General features: G+C 43.4%; 1 protein-coding gene across 2 annotated transcripts in view; it reads left to right on the forward strand.

Moving 5' to 3' along the window:
* The first annotated feature begins 1,007 nt into the window (after positions 1–1,007).
* The window catches only part of dipk2ab (divergent protein kinase domain 2Ab), a 28,264-nt gene continuing 8,226 nt past the window's right edge, over positions 1,008–21,045 (forward strand). The window contains exons 1-3 of one of the 2 annotated variants that reach the window (XM_005912341.3): positions 1,008–1,419; positions 7,697–8,583; positions 20,495–20,798. In XM_005912341.3, the coding sequence (XP_005912403.2) occupies positions 7,930–8,583; positions 20,495–20,798 (958 nt within the window). In that variant the 5' untranslated portion in view covers positions 1,008–1,419; positions 7,697–7,929. Of the gene's footprint in view, positions 1,507–7,696; positions 8,584–20,494; positions 20,799–21,045 lie in introns of both variants that reach the window. The other variant, XM_014341046.2, reaches the window with a different exon arrangement.

Consider the following 21,045-nt stretch of genomic DNA (forward strand, 5'->3'; position numbering starts at 1 on the left):
GTGCTGCCTTCAGTAATACTTGGAATTTGCAGTTTTTTCGTGCGAAGGCTTGGAGGGGGGAAAAGCACCATATTTTTAATTAAAAAAAGAAAGATAAGATAATGTAGGGCAATAAAAATGTGTTGGTATGCTTTTTGGGTTTTTTTTATTTTTATAAATGACGAAATACAGAGCTGCTTTATGCTTCGTCATTAATGCCACACAAATGTAGGCCGATGAAATCAGATACAATCAAAGAAAAGTTAAGCACACGCAAGAACTGGACATTCAGAGAGAGATATATTAAATCCTTTATCGCGTGGGAAAAGAATACGTGTCACAGTTACTTACCTGTTCTGCTGACATTATGTTTTTGCAAATCAATAAAAAATATTGACGTTGTTTTCGTAAGCCACAGAAAATAACACACGTTGGGTGTCATCCTCCTATTTTCCAGAAGATGGCAGACAATGCAAACATATGAAAGCGTGATTCTCAGCTGCGGCGATATTTGATCGTACTGTTTATCGTTCTTTATCAGTAAGTGAATCATTCATAGTCAGAAATTAACAGAGAATAAAATAAAATTAAGTGGTTTATGAATTAGTCTTTATTTTAGGCCACATTGACTGAGCACGACATCTTTTACTTGCAGTGTATTGTCTTTATTTTATTTTATTGTGCGCTTGTTGACTGAAAAAAATGAAAAAAGTATATCAATTAGACCTTGTATGAGTTTACTTTAGCTATGCAGCCGTTTATATTAGCAGTATGTTTTTTTTTACTTACCACCTCTAGCATCTTTCTTTCCTTCTCACATTAAACTAAACGGTACAACAATCTAAAATGAACATTAATTTCAGGTAATGCTACAAATTCTTTAAAAGGCTGGTGTTAGCCTAATTGGAGCGACATGAAAGGAAAAAAAATAGAAATTCTGGTAAAGTTTGCACTGGGGGCGGCATTCCAGACAAGACAATATTAGAATAATCGCTTAGCAACCGTGCCCGTAAACAGAGAACGGTTGTCGTAAAGAGTAAAGAGGCTGGTGTTGAAAAGAGTCGAAACAGAACCCATTGTGGTGTTGGAGAGGAGTGAGCAGCTGCCTGAGAGAACAAGAAAAGAGGCAATACCGTGACCGCGGACGGGACTCGCAACACGCGGACAGATATGGACGTTAATTCACCGCACGGACGCTGTTGTCCTTTGTAAAGAGGAGTCCGTCGTCCAGTCGGAAACATCCGGTAAACGAAGAGTTAAGGACTCGACAGCTCAACTGTTTATTTCAGCGGCTAGCAGGCTAGCTGGCTAGATACCTAAGAGCTAGAAATGGGAAGCCCGTTTGAGTGTGCTTGATAGAGATCTTCGTCGAGCTTTGAAGAAGCAGCTTTCGGCTGAGATACAATCGCCGGTGTTTTAAAGTCCCCTCTCGTCCGCCTCGTAAGTAGCCGCAACTTTGAAGAATGATATCAGCTGAGCGCTAACCATTTCACTACTACAAAGCCGGAGAGGGGGGAAAAGTCACAGGTTTGTTTCACAGTTGTTTCTTCTCTTTGCAGTCCGTGCTGCCTTTGAACTCTTTTTGTTTTTTGTTGTATTTTTTATTTAAAGCGAGAGGAGGTAAATTGTGCATTGCAGAAGTCGCTCACACGTCTATTTTTGAGCAGTTCGATAAAGGAAAAAAAAATAAATCCATAAAAGCAATAAAAACTCAATGTTTGGATTTTTTTTTTTTTTATATCAGTAAGAGGATGCATAACAGTTCGAGTGTCTGTCGTGTGACATTAGATCAAGCAAAGATAATTAAAGCAAAAAAGGACAACAAACCTCAGCGCTTTTTAAAAACAAACTCTTATCAGATGCCCACATCCACTGTGCGGTGACAAGAAGCATATTATTACCGCTATTACTGCTGGTGGTGTCATTTTAGTTGCAGCGGAACCGTCTAAGCATAGGTGGTTAGTATGTTTCCCTCTAATTACACGCTGTTTTTAATCTTTTCGTTATTTGCCTTGCACTAGAGAATATAGCAAGACTCCTATGCACAATTTGATGTTGAATCAAAAAAGGGGGGAAAAGCATTATGGGGGAAAAATGGATGAGAATGGATACACTGTAGAGTGAAGACAATGTGCTGCCCCTGAACTCTATTTGTATGCAGATCATACTAAATTACAGCAACAACGCTGGTGTCCAGGAGGTATCATGTTTGCCGGAGGCGCTATTAACGTTTTAGTATTTATTTAACAAAACATTGCTCCCCCCTTAATTTCCCACTGTAGTTTCAAGCTATTTAAAACACTTCATCTCAACAGGTTTGCTTTGGATTCGCCTTCCTTTTGGCAAAAACACAACAGGTTGAACCTGTTTCTTTTTCTCCATCAAGCCTAAAAGCACCTAAAATACAAGCTTAACTTTGAGAGGATTTAAAAAACAAATGAATAGATCTGACCATGAGATTTCTGTGGCATAGTAATAATTGCACTTTCTTTGAAAACTGCTGCCCTTGATTCCTTCAAAGGAGGAAAAAAAAAAAGATTAGCACAAGAGTTTTAGTGTTTGGTTCCACACAAAGCTCATAATAAGTCCTATGGAATTTCTCTTTACAGTCTAATGAATAGGACGGGCTGCTTAAAATTAATTTTTCTATATCGGGAGACTAATTGCGGAGGCTTTCTGCTAGGTTAGTTGATGAGGGAACTATGAAAATAGCCTGATACACTTAAGGCGTTCTGCTGGTGGTTGATTTGAATGTTTCTGAGTGCTCGGCAGGGGAACGTCTCATAATTGCAGCCTAAAAGCTCCCACAGCAGCAGTATATTTTTGTTTTTGACCTCCAGACTTGCCAAATCAGTTTCAGATAAAGTAACTTGTAGAGCAGACGGAGAAACAGACAAAGGTGGGAGAACGAATGTCTTTAAGGTAATCGATTTCATTTCCTCCCCATCCAAATGCATTTCCCGATTGTTTAAACTGCAGCTCGCTTTGACAGCTTGTTTTAATCATTTCACTCGGCTGACATGTTTGCCTTGCAGTAGCATTAACATGGGATTCAGATTCATGCCAACTCCCCAAACTTTTCCAGAGAGATCGTGGGTTGTGCAACCGTGCAGCTGTTTAAATTAAACAGAAAAGGGAGAAGCTGTTTTCAGTTGGGGAATCCAGAGTAGGTCTTCGCAGTGTGTTCTTAACAGCTGCGTCATTTTGGCGCAAAGCAGATACTATTGATATTCTCATTAAAACCCCTCTCGTGTTTGGTTTGGGCCAGAGATGAATGGACTAATGTTCATTGTGGGGATGCTGCTAATTGGTACTTATAATCCGAGGACTCAATTTTCCATTAGGCGTGCGAATGTTACTGTCATTTGTATCTATCCATCACTGTCTATGTGTTTGCTGTACTGAGGCAACCCGGCTGCGGCTGAATGTTTTTGTGATCAAACATTATTGACTCCCACGGTCGATAATCCTGGCAACAGTAGTTCCTCTCTCCAGCTAGAACCACACATTGCAAAGCAAGTGAGGTGGCGGTGGTGGCGGCAGCGGTGGTGGTGAGGGGCAGAGGTTACTTTTTTTTCCCCCCCTCCAGCTTTGAGGATTCGGGGGTAATGCCAGCGGTCCTGCAGGTAGCCGCTCTCGTGTGTGTGTTTGTGTGCATCCATTCAGAGATGGAGAAGTGCTGCTCTGTATTCAAGTGATCTATTTCCAGTCATTTCAATCACAAGAGCAATAACTCAAAGCTTCTCTTTTCTTGCTGGCCGCTAGTTATACATCAGTTATCTTTTTTTTCTCTCTCTCTCTCTCTATTTTACCGACTTCTCCACTGTATTTCAGTCCTTTTCCCCACTTCCCACCGTGCACTCTCTTTTGCATTTCCATTGGAATTAATCAAGCATGTTCTTGTGTGGCTTGACTTCATTATATCATAATGAAGTTTAGCCTCAGGTGCAGTCAAGAAATGGGTTAGCCGGAGAGTAGCCTTGCCCTTGCACACCATTATCTGAAGCTGGTTCTTACACAATGAGCTGTAGGAAAGATTATTCAAGAAAGAAATTTCCTTTTCAATCCCCTCCTCTTTATCTGAGTTTTTCTTTTAAAATCTAAGTTTAATAAAAGTTGAAATATTAGAATATTACCATGTCATCTTCCTCTGTCTCAACCTTTGTCATTCTGTTTTAAGCCAACATGGGGCCTATTGCTTCATCTTGTGCCTTTTCAGTCCCAGTAATGAGCCATTTTGCGGCTCTTAACATCTGCCAAACTTGGAACATTTTGAATGCGGGACTCATCTTCCATGCATGAGGAGTCAGGCATCCTTTGATTTGCCCTCTTTTCTTTGCTTCTCTTTCGAAGCGCTCACCGCTATACTTTGTAGACTGAGTACGCTGAAAAACTTTCTTAGCCCACTTTTGGCAGCGGCCCTGTATCATGAGAAGTAATTTGGTGCTTATTCTAAACAGAGTTTTTTCCCCTCCTCTTGGTATTCTACATCCCTCCCATCTTTTGAAGAGGCACTGTGACGGTTGTCTGGTAGGAAAAAGGGGGGGGGGGGTAATTTGAAACAGTTTTCTGTGGGCACAGTGAGGTTTGCCCCAAAGAAAACACTGCTTTAAATTTCAATGCCCTTCAATAAAAACATCTGGCTTTAATTTAGAACTTTAAGTGAACTTTGCCCTCAGCAAGAACCTGAGTAGGCAACCTTGCCATGGAGCCCTATGCAGTCTGCCTTTCTCTCTCGCCACGTTCTCTTAAATAACTCCCATCATACCGCAATAGTCAGTGAGGGGAGTTAAATAAATGGTTTTGCAGGTGTAAAATTCACGAGGAAGCAGTCTAGTGGGGTAATTACCAGGGAAAGAGATCCCCGTCTTAAATTGCCATGTCATTCTCCCAATAAAGCTGAATGTTTTCATCTTATTCCCACTATTACTGTGCTTGTAGCAGCAGCAGCAGGTTATAAAAAACCCTCAACTCCAGTAGCATTTCAAACTGCACCCGCTCATGCGCCATGCTAATCGTGGCACGCTATAAACCCATAGATGGCCGATTTGTGTGTTTCATTGACAATAATTTGAGTGTTAAAGTTGTCTTTCATTAAGAGGAAGAAAATGATCCTTTCGCATTGTGTGATTACTAACATAATGCAGGTAATGCTCCTTATGTAATTGTGGTCTAACGCTTTTTCTGGCAAGGAATACGAAGCGATGTATTCTCTTCATGCCGGCTGCCAGCTTGTGCTTCTCATTACTCGGCGCTGTCCAGGTCTTGTTCAGGGTTTGTTTAAGCTTGCCCTGGCTCTCTGTTTCTTTCTCTCACGGATGAAGAGGTGAAACACTTCTTGGCCTCGCTGAGGTTATGGTTCGTCCTCTCTGAGCCCTTAGCTCATCCTAGATAAATTTCATATCTGCTCCCAAGATCTTGCAGTCACGTCAGTGTCATGGCTGCCTGTGTCAGATGCTAAATGGCACTTGAATCGAGATTTTATAACAACAGGAAATTCAGTTTTCCCCTCAAGCAATCAGCTTTCTCTCACTCCCTGTAGTAAAAGGCACAGACATGCATCCTTTTGAATCCTTTTGTCTAAGACAGCCCAGTGTGGGCCTACTTTACTTATGTATTTATCCCCCCCTATTCAGAGAGCTAATTTCAAATGCTGTCTAGAAATAAATTGGAGGGAAAAAAAAACAGTTTCTGTTCTGCTCTTTTTTTTTTTCTTTTTCTTTTTTTTTTCCCCGCTTCTGAGTTATCTTGAGATGAGATAATGTGAGAATCAGTAGCACTTGCAATATATTCACGAAGTGCTCTCTAGATGATTCCAGCCAAATATTGCCATCATTAAGGATGCACCATTTGTTAATTTGAGGCCAATGGTAAGTCTAATGTTTAAAATAACAATTTAGCCAAAGGCCACTCCAGATACAGATGTTTTGTCATTGTGTGTCTCTGTAGCTATACATTATCCCTTTTGTGCCAGGCAATGACGGCTTTCCTGCTTTTTATTTCACAAGAGTCCAGGTTCAATAATACGAGTTAATGAAAAGCTGAATAATGAAAGTGGTCGATATTGTCTGATAAATCAGTGCATCTCCAACTTTCAGTGTAATGTGTTGTAATAGATGAATTTTTTTTTAAAAATGCCGCCATAGCACTTAAAATCATTGCATTTTAAGCTTGATTGAAAGGTTTTTACCCATGTAGAAAATGCAGGTGTAAAGTTTCTCAGTAACTCATTATCTCACTCTTTATTTATGTCAGAAAAAAAATCATATCCTTATTGCTGTGTTGAGTCACATTGTGCGTGGTGTGGCGAGAATGGGGGGGAAAAAAATGCTCGAATAACATTTTTCTTTGCCTTTTAAAAACATGCAGTGTGGCACTCTGTAGTTCCCTATTTGGATATGGTCTATTTTTACATTAGGCAACTTGGCCTGATCAGCTCGAGGTATTTCCAGACAGAGGTGTGGGGTAAAAGCTTCTCCATTCGGCTCTTATTTGGCGTGCTGCAGGCCCACGTTTCTCACAGCCGCCGCTTTCTCGGTTGCTTTTAACCCGCGTGTCCTACCAGAATCTCCGCCTCTTCGATCTAAAAGCAAGGGAACCCATCGACACACAAACTAATCACACTACTGTGCCTGCTCGTTAGCCATGCCCTCTCAAGTCAGCTGTCCTAATAGGCATGCCCTAATGAGCTCTAATTGAGGATGGCTAATTTGCATGGTCTGAGTCATTGTATTTCTTAAAGCGACTTAAAATACTTACTGCCTAAAAGCTGGATTGGGGGTAGGGGGGGTCTAACATGGTTTCATCGTGGACAGATTTTAGTGGGGCTTGTGGGGTTTTTCTAAGTGCTTTGTTCTCTCACTGTGATCCCAGATTTTTTTTTTCTTCTTCAGATAGGGCTTGCCATCCCCCTTCTTGGCTAAAATTAATAATCTCAGTAGAAATATTCAGATTCATTTTTTCCCCCTCTCAACCAGAAACGTTATTTTAGCGACAGCAGCCATTTTCAAAGAAACAGCATCAAAGCGTGATTAAAACGAAGCAGGGCAGCTCTGATCAAAGGTTAAACTTTGCACGGTGTGACTCTCATCACAATGCAAACCGAGATTCCTCCATCTGAAGCAAGAGAAACAAAATCAAGATTCCTGAGCTTAGAAGTAACCGTTGAGGTATTCAGATGGCAAGTTATTCTGCAGTACATCTTAGAAAAAGTGATGGATATTTTTATTGGTGCAGAGGGAGGGCCCACTGAGGGACTCTTCCTCTGAATGCAGGACATTTTATTTTAATACTTGCGGACGATGTTTTACATTTCCCCTTAATTTGATTACTGACACTTTATTTTCCCTTTTTATTTATTTTTCTTATACTTTGAGTGTACAAGAAATGATTTCCCAAAGAGAACACACTCAAACAGGCACAGGCAGGTTTATTGCATTGGCTGTGGGCCATCTCATTTCTGCTCAAAAAGTAATGAAATCTCTCAAATGACCCAAGCAATTCAAATTTGTGCGACTATTTCATATTCCAGAGAAGCTGCATTTTGTTTTACAAGGTGGGATCACATGTAAGCATTTAGGGTGAGAAGGAAATTAAATCAACCTTTTTCCACTGTTACTTAAGGCAAGGCACTGGAATTTTGGTATTATAAGGTGTAGCTTTTATATTTTCCCTCATGTAATGATTTTTTTCCGTCTCTTTGTCTGTTTGATTTCAGAACTGCTGGCCCAAGTTTACATACAAACTGCAGAGAGAACATGACGCACTGGCCACTGCCAAAGTCTGGCACAGTGCAGCTGTGCCAACCTCGCCCCTGTCTGCCGCTTTAGAAGGTTCCCCTTTGCACCATGACGGAGAGGCATTGAGGTTAGCTCCCTGACGATCATCTCAATACCTCTCCTCCTCCTCTTCCCCTGTCCCTCAACACCCCACTCCTGACCCATCCACATCATGCTGCGCTTCCTGCCTCTCAAACTTGGCCGCCTGTACCGCTGTCTAAAGCTCCTGTTGGTGGTGGGATTGTTTGTCATCTTGTTGATGAACACCCACAACCTGTTCGCGTCCTTCCAGAAGAATGAGCTCACAGACAGACGATTCATCAATCTCAACAAGTGTCCCGCCTGCTTTGGCACCAGCTGGTGCCGCAAGTTCATGAATGGCCAGGTTTCCTTTGAGACCTGGGGTCGCCTGCGGTTTCTAGACGTTTTCAATGTCAAGAATGTTTACTTCGCGCAGTACGGAGAGCCCAGGGAGGGCACTCGTCGCGTGGTGCTCAAACGGCTGGGCTCCAACCAGGAGTTGGCCGAGATAGACCAGAAAATCTGCAAGAGGGCCACAGGCAGGCCGCGATGTGACCTCATCCAGGCAATGTACAAGACTGAATTTGCCCGGATCAACGGCGATGTTCGACTGCTTACTCCAGATGTGGTAGAGGGCTGGTCAGACTTGGTGCACTGCCCCTCTCAGAGACTGCTGGACCGTGTGGTCCGCAGGTACGCCGAAACCAAGGACTCTGGCAGCTTCCTGCTAAAGAACCTCAAGGACACGGAAAGAATGCAGCTGCTCATGACGCTGGCATTTAACCCGGAACCACTCGTATTGCAGGTACTGTCTACATTTGAACTTCTTAAAATCTGGGTGTTTACAGGGTATAAAGCAGTCTTAGAGCTGATAGGGTTGTTGTTTTTTGTTTTGGTTTTAAATCATGCTCGACAAATACACGCTTCGAGGAAAATGTTGCATCTGGATAAAGATGCACGGATCATCTGACAAAGACCTCTTTGTCAGATGATCCGTGGCGGCAGCTGGTTTCAGAGCAGATGATAAAACACGGCTCCTGGATTACTCCCGGAGATTCAGAATATCAGTGCGACAGCGTGTTGGCCCACAAAGCCCCTACTAAATTACAGGGCGGGAATCCCTTTCCTTCCTCTTGCCTAGATCTGAGACAGGCTATCAAGTCCTCCCTAAACTCAGGGCTACTTCAAGGCTGCATGCCGGCTATTTGGAGCAAGAATATTCTTCTGCTTAGAATGGAGAAGGGTTTAAGAGCTGTGGCCTCTGAGAGGGGAAAAAGGCGATTTTTGGCTGGCGGCAGTGCTGCATATTTAACACCATATGTAGGGCAGTTTTAAATTATTCAAGGATGCATCTGTAAATGGTCCAAGTTGCTTTTAATTTTAATATAAGTCTATGTCCACTGGATTGTCATCATTTGTGTGTGACTGGCACGGAGCAGTCTCTGCAGGGCTGCTAAACTGTATCAGTGCCAGTATTCTTGATCCTTAATTTGTCCTGCAAAATATTTTTTAACTTGTTTTTCTGTGTGAATTTCAGTGTTGCTATAAGAAAAAACAGTTTTAAGAAATTGTTTTACTTTATCTATGAATTTTTTTTTTAAAAGAAGATTTTGGGATATGTACTGTTTAGTTTTGATGAAAATGCAACAGGACGCTTTGTTGTCCGGTACAGGGAAGATTAGAACATTCTTGATTTTGACGCATTCTAACCAAACAAACGGTTCATCTTGCTGAAATGAAATGAATGCTTTAAAAAAAAAAAAAAAAAAAAAAGTTTAACGTCTAGCTTTGACACGAGGAGAAAAATCCTGACCCACCTTTATTCAGTCATCCTGATGTCAAAGCAGGCATATTCCTCTGCGTCCGCATCCTTTTCACCCGCTGATTAACGGGCGGCCAATCAATTCCAATTTCTGTTTGGCATTGAGGGTCTCACGAGGGGACAGAACAACAATGGTCTTGGCCCGTGTAGACATTCAATAACTTGTTTTGACCTCCACCACTAGCCCCACCCCCCACCCCCCCCCTGCCCCCGCGCCTCACTGTCCCCCACATGTGTTACTGGACACCTCCAGGCATTTCAGAGGACAAAAGGCGGGATCAGCTTTTTAGTCTGGTCAATCTATAAAATCTGATTAGCTTTGTCCGGTCACTCAACCCTCCCCCTCGCTTCCTTTCTCCCCTATTCTCACAACATCCCTTTTTATTTTTTTATTTTTTCTTTCTATGGCTTCCTCCCCTACTTTTTCATCACACGTGTGCAGACAATTCCATCACTTCAGTTATATTTCAGTTCAGAGGCATAGGGAATCACCCCTCCCACCACCACCACCACGGCCTTAGTCTTATCTTGGACACACAGTTTAAGACATCACGCACAAACACATCATGCACTCACATTGTCCACAACTCTTTCCACTTCCCGCTCCGTGGAGACTTTACATGTTTACAAGGACTCATGAATTGTTGATCTCAGTCTGAACTTGTGACCTGTGGGTAAAAGAAGGAACCGTTGGGTCTCTGCTCGCGCAAGGCCGCAGGATAGCAGATGGCGCGCGCAGACTGCCGGGATAGATAACGCACAAAGAAATGTGCGAGACCTCTCAGAGACTCGCAGATCCTGAGTACTTTGACTGTTCGTCAGCATCACTAACCTCAAAAGATGAAAAAATTTGCTGTGAGACTGAAAGGGCCCTATGCACAAGGTTGGGCAGCAGCAGACCATAAAGAATTAATAGCGTCTATAGAGATTGAACAGAAGACGTGCTGTACTACAACACCTTGGTCTACCTATTTTTTTTTTTCCTTTATTTTTTGCTAGAGCTTTGAGCTGCTGTGTGGGGACAGGCTTTAACAGAAGATATAGAGGAATGTGGGCCGAGTTTTATGACTCGTTATTTAATCTAACCCGGGCCTTTTTTTCAACTATTTATCACTCTGCCTTCTTGTCAGGTCATGAGTGACGCTTTATTTTGCCTGGTTGTAGTTAAACACCTCTCCAGTAGGTTGAATAAAGGAAACTCTCACTCATTTTATAATTCAACTTTGCTATATTTAGCGTAAATAATTTCCTTTTGTCATCAGCTAGCAGTGTTGTTGTAACGGGATCTTTTTTTTTTCCCTTTCTCTCTCCTATGGCTTTATTCAGTTGAATAATGCGAATAACATTTCTGCTGTCTGCTCAGCGAGCTGCACTCTCTCTTAGAAAGGCTTCTGTTTCCAGTCTTTTGAAGCCACAGGCAGTAAATCGGCCCTGATTCACTATGAGAAACCAGACCTTCTTTGTCAGTGGGAAACAATCTGCTGTGTTGTTTTGGGTCTGGCCAACAATGTGTTTTCTGTGTTCTCGGTGTCTATGAGTGCACACTTGTGTGCTGCACGCACACACACCACCCCCACTTTTCTGTCACGTGGAAGACAATTTGGCTTTGGGGAATAAATATTTTTGGAAGACAAAAATGACGACAGCCAAACAAGGAAAAATCCTTGTGCAATGAGAGTCGTCTTATCCAGTTTCATCCATTTTTCCCTCATTTCCTCTTAGCGGTGCAGTTTAAGTTACCCTGGAAAGGTTTCTCTTTTACTTTGATAAATCTGCTTGTTCAAGAGGTTGTCTCTTTGCCAAGCGGCGGAATTACATGATGCTGTTTAATTTTTACCTCTTATTCAACAATAACTGGGTTTGCATGAGAAGCGAGTAATTCATTTTCTCATTTCCATGGCTCGAATCTTACTTGCCATCCTTGCCGTCTCTCCTGCAGCTAGATGACTCACCGATTCATCAGGTGATGGTTGTGTTTGATGGAGTACATCTGTCCCAACCTTAAATTAGTACAATTTAGCCTAGTCCTCGCTTCCAAATCATTAAGCTTAGCGAGTTTGCCAGAAGCATGTGACTGTACTCGCACCCTTTTTGGTCCTCAGCCCTGTCTTGCTCAGTGGAGCTGAGAATAGGATGTGACAGGCCTGTGGGGTTAACTCAGTCAGTGGCGCTCTCATCTCCTCTAAACTCAAATCTGTGCACTCCCAGACACCCCACCTCTCAGCTCTCTCTGCCTCTTTTTCTATTACAGTCTCTCCCCACCTTTCGCAGATCCACTGACTCGTTCGACGCTCTGGCCCCACCTGACATGGAGACACGCTCCTCTCACGTAACACTGTATTTTTTTTTTTCCCCCAAGAATTCTGACACTGATGCTAAATCAGGGGAGAGATTACATGGATGACCTTATCTCCTGTTCTTCCTAACAGTTTTGACAGCAACATTTTAATGCAAATATGGAAGGAAACATTCACAGCTCTCTGAGCAAACACACCAGTAGCTTGTTTGAATCTCTAAAAAATGGAGGGGGGGTGCCTCTTTGGTATGCTGCTGATTAATGAAGCTCTGCATAATCCATTACAATGTTCCGTCACTTCAGGAAGCTAAGCCAGAATAAACAGTTTGTGTTTGGGGTTTTTCCTGGCACAACGTGAGGCAAATGTGGTACCTCAGCTGCGACCTGCACAACCTCGATTTATTTTTGTGTTGGTAACATAAATTTAAATCCCTCAGTTTAAATGACTATAACTGTAAATTTAAAACGGTGGTGTGGTTTTAAAACATGCTCCAAGAGTCTTGTTGGGGAGATTTTTTATTTTTTTGACTAATATGCACATAATTTTCCCATATAACCTTATTTGTTGCACAGAAGCAATTATTTTTACAATTTGCTGTTGAAAAGAAATGAAATGAGGAATTTTTTTGGAGACAATATTGAAGTTTATAGACAGGTTGTTGTGATGTTTCGTGCAAATATCAAGGAAAAAACAAGTAGGAAAAACTGTTTTTTAAGATTTATGTGGATTGTAAAAAAAATTTCAGTTTATGCAGGGGAAAAAAAAAATTTCCTTTTTGCAGCATATGCTTGCTCTGGCAAAGTATCGACAGAATTTAAGCCTTTATAATTTCCGTGCAGGAAAACCCTTATGGTCTGGTTTTCTGGGTCATCGTGCCTCTTCACAAAGAGGATCAAAACCTGTTTTGTTTTTAGTTTTATTTATTTCTTTTCATTTAATCACACGCTGCACGCTATCGCAGCTTAAGTGAGAGCCTTCTGTCTCAAAGGCTGGCTCAGTGGCTGAGGTCGGCCAGTAAATAGTATTTAAGTTGGTAGTCTGTGATTAGTACCTTTGTTTTTGGGTCTTGGGGATTGTGACGCTCTTAGCACATAAGAGAGGAGGTTGTGTACGCCGCTTAACCCTCCTTCAACTGCTCCCAAACCCCCTTTCATTATTCTTATAGGCCTTTGTGTACAGACTGAATCCTGTTAGGATAAGACGGGGAGTTATCTGGGCTCGACTCCCCTCTTTTTGGCTGCCCTCGCTGGATGGAGGCCCTGGTGGAAAGGCGAGAAGAGAAGGAGGAGAGGAACCGAGGGTTTGTGTGACTGTGTGTGTGCGTGCACACGGGTGTGTGTGTGTTGTACAAGCCAGAGCCTTGTGGTGTTTTCCTCTGTTTGAATGAGCCAGACTGCTTGTGTTACCATAATCCTTTCTCTCTTTCTTCCTCTCTCCAAACACGCGTGCACACACACACAAGTACACACAGTCACACACACGCCTGACAGCTGTGTTTGGTTAGGTAAATGCCTGTGGCTAACCCCCCTCCCATCCCACCCACTAGCTTCTTTTTTAGATTTGTCCCTCAACACCCCCATCAAAGCTTCCTACTGTTACAGTGTGCACCCCAGCCTATCTTATGCCCTGCTCCTGAAGATACAGTTCTGCAGTGCAGGAGACAGTCATTCACAGCTCTCCCTGGACCCCTTAAGATAGCCAATATTGATCTGTAACAAGCAGCTCTTTACTATCCTCTGTCCCCTGGAGAGCCTGGGCCCTAATGTTAGCAAGAATATGCCTTTCAGCACATCAGTTTGCTTGCAGTAATAAAACTGCCCACTGCATTAAAGCAAAAGGCACTTGGTTCCTGTCAGAGAAATTATAAGAGGTTAGGGATATCTGTAGCATCTGTACAGTTTTGGCATTTCCACCCCTGCTAGTTCTAAAACTCTCTGCATTTTAACTGCTCACTGTATGTAAAGGGAAATGTTCACAGGCCCCTCTTTTAATGTTTGACTCTTTCTCTAGCATGTCGAATAAATGAATAAATATGTGTGTATATATATATGTGTATTTGCTCTTTGTAGAGGGGAATTCTCTTCATGCATCCTCTGGTCTGTAGAGAGGTTAGAGTACAGGGGCAGTGACAGCAGTCTCCCTGCTCAGTATGCTTACATGGTTGCCCCTGAGATAATTGGCACCTGCTCTGAAATATACAACCCTTGATGTAGGCCTCAAACCCACAGCCTTCAGGTCTGAGGCCAAACTGTGTGGGCGGCAATACCACCTAGACTGAGTGAACACTGCTGCCTATGACTTAATACATTCCTCATCTTCCAGCGGAGGGGATTTATGAGGTGACTCCATGTGCAGTGGCTCAGGTTCAGGTCGGCAAAGGGTTTCAGCTATCAGTAAGCGGCGGAGTGTGTACTAGCAACCCCGAGCTGTGCCGTCCTGTGCACTCATTCCTCATCCTGCTCTCATTCTCTCTGCAGAGCAAAGACCTGCAGAACTCAAAGAGCCAGCTAACCCATTTCTATCAAGACTTGAAGTAGCTCACTGAATCATGTGCATAGTCTTTCTGCCCTGTACAAGCCAATTCTGCGTGGTCTGATCGGTTATTATACTCGATGTCTTGGTTTTGTTTTCTCATATGAGCCGAGTGTCTTTTTTGATCTCCCACTTGGCACAAGCAGTCCTTTCAGTTTTTATACATGCAAAGATTTCTGATATTCATAAGGCTGTTCATACGCTTGTCTAGATGGACATTAATTGACTTTTAAATGAAAAATAAAGGCTGTCATAGCATGTATAATAAGATATTAAACCAGTAATATGAACATCGTCCATTGTCAGATGAAGCCATGGGAAAGGAGTACTCAAACATAAAGAAGGAAATTACCAAACCCTACCTGTAATATATTGGCCTAGTTTTCAGTGTTTCCTGCAGAACTGCATGGTATTTCTGGTGGTATCAAGACAGTGGCCCTCCCATGATTTCAAATCCACCACTTTTGATTGCAGCTGGCGACATGTAGAGCTAGTGCCACTAGCTCTACATGTCGCACTCCCAACCCCTTACCTTAACTCAGTCACCAGCCTCAGTTCAAGAAAGTGTGGTTAGTCTGTTTGACTGCAGAATAAGACAAGAGACAAGTGATTGAGATCAAGGACTGCTCGACAGTAGCAAAATACCAGTGAGGGCACTAGAAAAACCTATCACATTTTTTCAGACAATCAAAAAAAAAAAAAAACTAATTCCAACTATACTTGGGTGGTCACAGCAAGTATAGTCTTATGAGTGGGGAAACAAAGACTTGTGTGATGCATTAAACCCAATCAGAGATTAGTTGTCTTTGTTATCCTTCACAAAGGTATCACTTTTTGGCCATCTGTCCAAGGAACAGCCAGATCAGCATGTTTTCCAAAGCCTCTTTTATAAGGGTTCTGAATGGTGGAGTTGTACACCAGTGGATGTGGATGTTCCCCAAGACTGCTGCCAGTGGTACGCGCTGTAACTTTGCAGCCTTTGAACCATACGCCTGGATAAAGAAAGAGGTCAGGCTTATTCTAAATTCAGAGATCTACACAGTTGGCTTGTCTCAACCAGCAGACATGTATGCACTCCTCAGTGTGGTGCCGTGACTCGGCATTTCCTGGATCCGATGTCTGGAACATGTGGGATCATTGCCCTGTATCGCAGGTTTAGGGGCGGAACAAAGGGAGAGAGGGAGGGGAAACTAGGTTAGCAGGAAATGCAGCAGCGGGAGACGTGCGACACGGAAAAGAAGTTGCACCATGTGTGCTAGGATGAGGCTGGTTCCCCTGTGGTGTCTGAGCTCTCACTGCAGACTAACTGACTGGATTTTAAACATAAATGGCCAGCAAAGTGCCAGACGGGGTTCGCCAAACATCCTCCAGACACACAAGGTCAACAGGAGAGCTGCACAGAAAAGCAATAGGTTTTTTTTTTTCTTTCTTTTTTCCCCAGGTCCAGCTTGGCAGCTCCTGCCTTTCAAGCCTTGCAAAACAGATGTGGCTCCTTCTTAACACTAATCCCCCCTGATAAACAGACTGAATAATGTTCATTTTGTAATACTGAGGTTCAAAGTTATTTTTTTCTGTCTCTTTCGTTTTATCTGACTGATTGTGTCTATCCGCCACGTGTCATCAACTTTACAGTTTGATCCCAGGACTCTTTACGAGTCTTGTCCTGGCTTGTTTGTTACAAAGAGGCGAGGTTTTGTTAAAGACAGAAAATGTCGAGAATTTACGCCACGCCCGGCTTAGGGCTTTAACAAGCTGCACACTTTGGTTGCAACTACTAATTTCCTTTACGCAGAAAGTAGCTGTGGTTGCAAAGATGAAGGCAACTGCTTCCTTTTAAACTCAACTCTGCGTCCAACATATACGTGTGTGTGTGTGTGTGTGTGTGTGCGTTTGATGGTCCAGTGTTCTCTGCAAGCCAGCCAAGGCAATATCTTGGGAGCCACTCATGTTTACTCGGCCCTTGAATAGAGGTTGTTATCAGCCCTGGTCACGTTGCGTATTCTCATTCACATGCACTCGGATGGCGTTTCACGTAGACACACTCACACGCACACCCAAACAAGGAGCCTCTTTTTGAACGCTTTCACTCACACGCACGCCCACGCCCTCCCCAAGTGGCCCTGTAGAAGGGCATGCCTTTGTCAGCAGATGTCAGGACGCAGGTGTGTGTTCCTGTGCCTCTCGCTCCATTCGTTTCATCCTCTTCTCCAGAGGCTGCCCATTTGTCTGTGGCCCTGTTACATTTCAGCCCAATCCAATCTACCCCCGAGAGAACGCCAGTGTGTCTGTATTACAAGGGAGGGGGTGGAAAGCACCACAACCCCCCCCAGTCACTGCTACGGTGGCGAATTGGCACAACCTTAAAGATTAGATTAGTCAGACTTGGGCCTAGAAGTCACTATGAGGTCGTCTTTAATGAGAAGAGTCTGTTTTCCACCCTTGCTTTCATTGTCTCCCGAGCCCAGCTCATTATTTCTGTGACATGGCAAAAAAATTTTGCAGGGGAGGAAGGGGGGGTGGGGGGGAAAGCATTGGGCTCCATGTTTTACAAGTTCAAGGTTTTGCTAAGCAGGAAATAAAAGGTTCTTATCCAGTGAAGGGAACAAGAAGTGATAAGACTTTAAAAAGCAGTAAAAGTTGCTGGGATGTGTCATTGGCAGTTTTGCACCCTCAGCATTTTTAAATAGCATAACATGATTGGGTGACGACTGGTAAAATTCACTACCTTTGCAGTAACCCCACACACACACACACACACACACACACACACACACACACACACACACACACACACACACACACACACCAGAGTACCTCCCAGGTCTGCTCAGAGATAGTGCAGTGGATGTAATATTAGGCTGGGCTTTCCAATTTATCCCCCCCTCCCCACTCAACGCCTCATTGCGGACGTTAATGACTTCTGCAGAGTAACCGTTTAAAGAGCGCTAAGGGAGAATGATTGGTGGGACACGTAGAGTATTTATCAAGCCTTGCAATAGGCGAGTTTGAATCCAAAGCTCAGGTGCCCACTCTCGTGTGCCTGCCCACGCTGTTCGGTAGTTCTCACTTTCAGACTTATTGTGTATAAAATTTAAATACAGGAAGCTCATAAAAATGGCACCGAGGTAATTGACGCAGCGCAGCGAGCCTTCTAGCACCGCGAACGAGCAACATCTATGTTAAGAACCACGAACGAGGACCAGACAGACATGAAGGCGTTCTAATAACAGCCGTTGACAGTATATGAAAGTAGCCGTAGGGCATTCATCCTTCTCCTCCCTCCCATCAGCTATCCCCCCCATCTGCTGTCGCTCTACTTTTTCCTCCTATTCAGGGCTGTAACCTGACAACAAAGAGAGAGATGTGTTTAGCAGGCAGGTCTTTGCTGGTTTATTCCTCCTGTCTACTGGAGCGTAGAAGTGAAAGACACTCTGTTTGTCTCTTCTGTTTGCTGTCTCCATCGTATTCTCTTCTTTTCTCCGTTCTCTGGCTCTCAGGCTGGCCCCGCAACCCCACATCTCACCATCCACCCTGCAGGCGTGAGAGAAGAGGTTGATGCTTGGCAAAGGAGGTTTTAGTCATAATGTTGGACAGGGCAAGTTTTGTCATTGTGACAGAGAGCCGCTTAGGTTTGCAGCAACATAAAGGCTTGAATTTGGGTCAAAGGGAGGCGAGCCTAAGAAGGATATACCCCCTAACTGATCAAGCTTCAACTTAATCTTTATATACCACCCTCAGAAATTAGAAAGCCATTTTAGATATTTAGCCTATTAAATCTCTAATCCTAATTCTCTTAGCCCAGTGGCTAATGGCATCTCAGTAACCTGGGATTGTCTCCCCTCCAGCCAGTATTTGGGAGTGCAGTCAGCCCACCATTATCATTCATTTCTGAGCATGTGATGGACTTCCTTTAATTTCTCTTCTTGTCGAGTTTGCTGTATCTAAAAGTCTAGACAAAGGTTTTTGAAGCACAGGCTTTTGGAGAAGTTTGGGTGAGTCACTGCCAAGTCTAGTGATGATGAGCACAGACAGACAAGGCAGCAAGAAGCAAGTAGTGCTTCATGGACAGACTGTTGTCTGGCCCACGATTGATCGGGTCACCTCAGGGAAATGGGTTCGACCTACACCGCATGCAACTTATCATTGTCCTTCAGTCCAGCTTGTGACTCTTTCTTAAAACTGATGGGAACAAGAGATACACCTAAGGTATAGATTTACGCCACTTAACAGACTGATAGGCTGGAAAAAGTTTGCTGCTGTCTGGATTCGTCACATTGAGTCATCGCTGCTTTACTTGACTTTGTTGGGCTTAGAATTGCCTTGACTTCATTGCATCATGCACAGCATAGTTTGCAGAGTGTTCAAAATAAAACACCCCAAAAATAGTCAGTGGCACACAAGCAAAGCTGCAAATCGCACCATAGTCATCACCTGAATGCCTTTTGGGTTCCAGATCACTTGCATCCTCCCAGTGCCACAGTCTCCATGTGGCAGGAGTCCAGCTGCTGTCTTTGAGATAGCAGCTGCGTGGTGTGCGGGAGGAGGCGGATGGAGGGGGTTAAAATGTATGTCTTTAAATAATTTGTATTTCATTAAAGTTTAAAGAGTTGGGGCAGCCATGCATATTTAACCTCCTACCCTCATGACAGAAATTGAAAGCTGGTAAAGTATTGAATTACCTCGAGTGTAAAGTGAGATGCAACACTGATAGTAGTTCACACCTTACCTGCAGTGTCACGATGTGTTCCCTGCCTTATCGCAGGTGCGATTGGGTTTCAGAAAGGGAGGGCGACCGAGGCTGCTGTGAAAGACAAGTGCTCCCAATTCTCAGTCTGTGCCCATGTGGCGGCTGCCTGCCAAAAACTGCAACCCAGGAGAGATTTGTTACTTAGGAAATGCAGGCAATCATTAGGCTAGCATATGGACGGGTGTTTATTATAAAAGATGGAGTCCTATGGCAGCGGGTTTATAGGGTGGAGGGCGTACCGCTTGCAGCAATACCCATGTGTCTGCGGGAAAAAAAAAAACGAAACAAAAGAAAAACAGGCTTTCATTCTATTATTTTCTATTAATTTGTCTGACCATTGTGGCAGCCTGCGACAATGAAATGGGCCCCAGAGAAAAGAAATGGATGCAGGGAAAGTGTGAGACACGAGAGCTCATGGAGGGAGATCGAAGCGGTAATGAGACTTAGAGATTCGAGTCCCCCAGCAGCCTGCAACATTTGCCAGATACAGCTGCTTCATGCCTATCTCATTTAAGTTTCACATACGTTTGTACAACTGTCCACAGTTGTGTATGTGTTTGCCTGTACCAATGTGACCACTTGATTAGGCAATTGCAGATGATAGGTCACACATGCATATCTGACCCCAGCAGAGGCAAATAAATCCAAGAGAGATTAGGCTCTAGTGCGCTAGTACAGCCTTCATCTGGTGGTATTACCTTATTATTAATCAGTTTAACCTATAATACACAGCGATTTCTTGTCAGCATGCCCAAGCTGCATTAACTCAGTTAGTCGACATCACACAGCAGTTTAAATCGCCCCACAGCTGCATCACAACACATAAGGCTTTCCTGTTAACTGCTGTTACCACAAATCATCTCCTATCAGTTCTCTGGAACCACTGAATATAGCGGCGTACATCAACTCATAGCTGTAGGGCTTTAACACAAACTGGCTTTTGCTTTTATTAAATTTAATCCGTTATACCCACGTGATCCTTGGCAGATTTTCAGCTATTGTGCTTAGAATTGTGTATAAAACATCACCTCAGGCTGCACACAGAATCTTTGTGTTTGCTTTTTGGGATTTTTGTTTCATCTGTCCGTGTTAAAGAAGCCAATTCGTGTGCAAGTTAAACAAATATTTTCTGAATATTTGAAGGTTCTTCCAATTCATGTGTTAACCTTTGCTGTTCAGAGCCACTGTTATTGTTTTGTTTTTGGGTTCTTTTTTTCTGTCAGCCAACTACATTACACAGCCTGACTTCTTTTATCTGTTTTTTTTTTCTTTTTTTTAAATAAACTGCCTTCCACGCTCATCTGTTTCTCCTTCCCAGAGCTTTCCGTCAGATGAAGGGTGGCCGTTCGCCAAGTACCTGGGAGCATGTGGGCGCGTGGTAGCTGTCAACTACGTAGGTGAGGATCTGTGGAGCTTCTACAATGCGCCGTGGGAGAAGAGGGTAGACTTGGCACGCCAGCTGATGGACATTGCCGAGCAGCTCACCAACAATGACTTTGAGTTCGCCCTCTACCTGCTCGATGTCAGCTTTGACAACTTTGCGGTCGGCCCACGTGACGGAAAGGTCATCATTGTCGACGCCGAGAACGTTCTTGTGGCCGACAAAAGGCTCATCAAGCAGAGTGAGTGGCACTGCCAATAAATTTCCACACATTCACTTTGTGTGTATGTGTACACAGACATGTACATCCATAAGTCTGTGAGTAATGCCTCACAGAGTCTGTCCCTACAGTTTCCATGACAATAAGTCATTGTTCGTGAACATGTATGCATTGACGCCTTTAAACACAACCACTTCATAAAGAACTGCTGCTCATCTTTACAGGGTGTTATTTACATTAGCACATAAAGCAACATGCAGAAATGATG

Source organism: Haplochromis burtoni, unplaced genomic scaffold, assembly GCF_018398535.1.
Source record: "Haplochromis burtoni strain Fernald_Lab_line unplaced genomic scaffold, NCSU_Asbu1 Contig_1, whole genome shotgun sequence".
NCBI lineage: Eukaryota > Metazoa > Chordata > Actinopteri > Cichliformes > Cichlidae > Haplochromis > Haplochromis burtoni.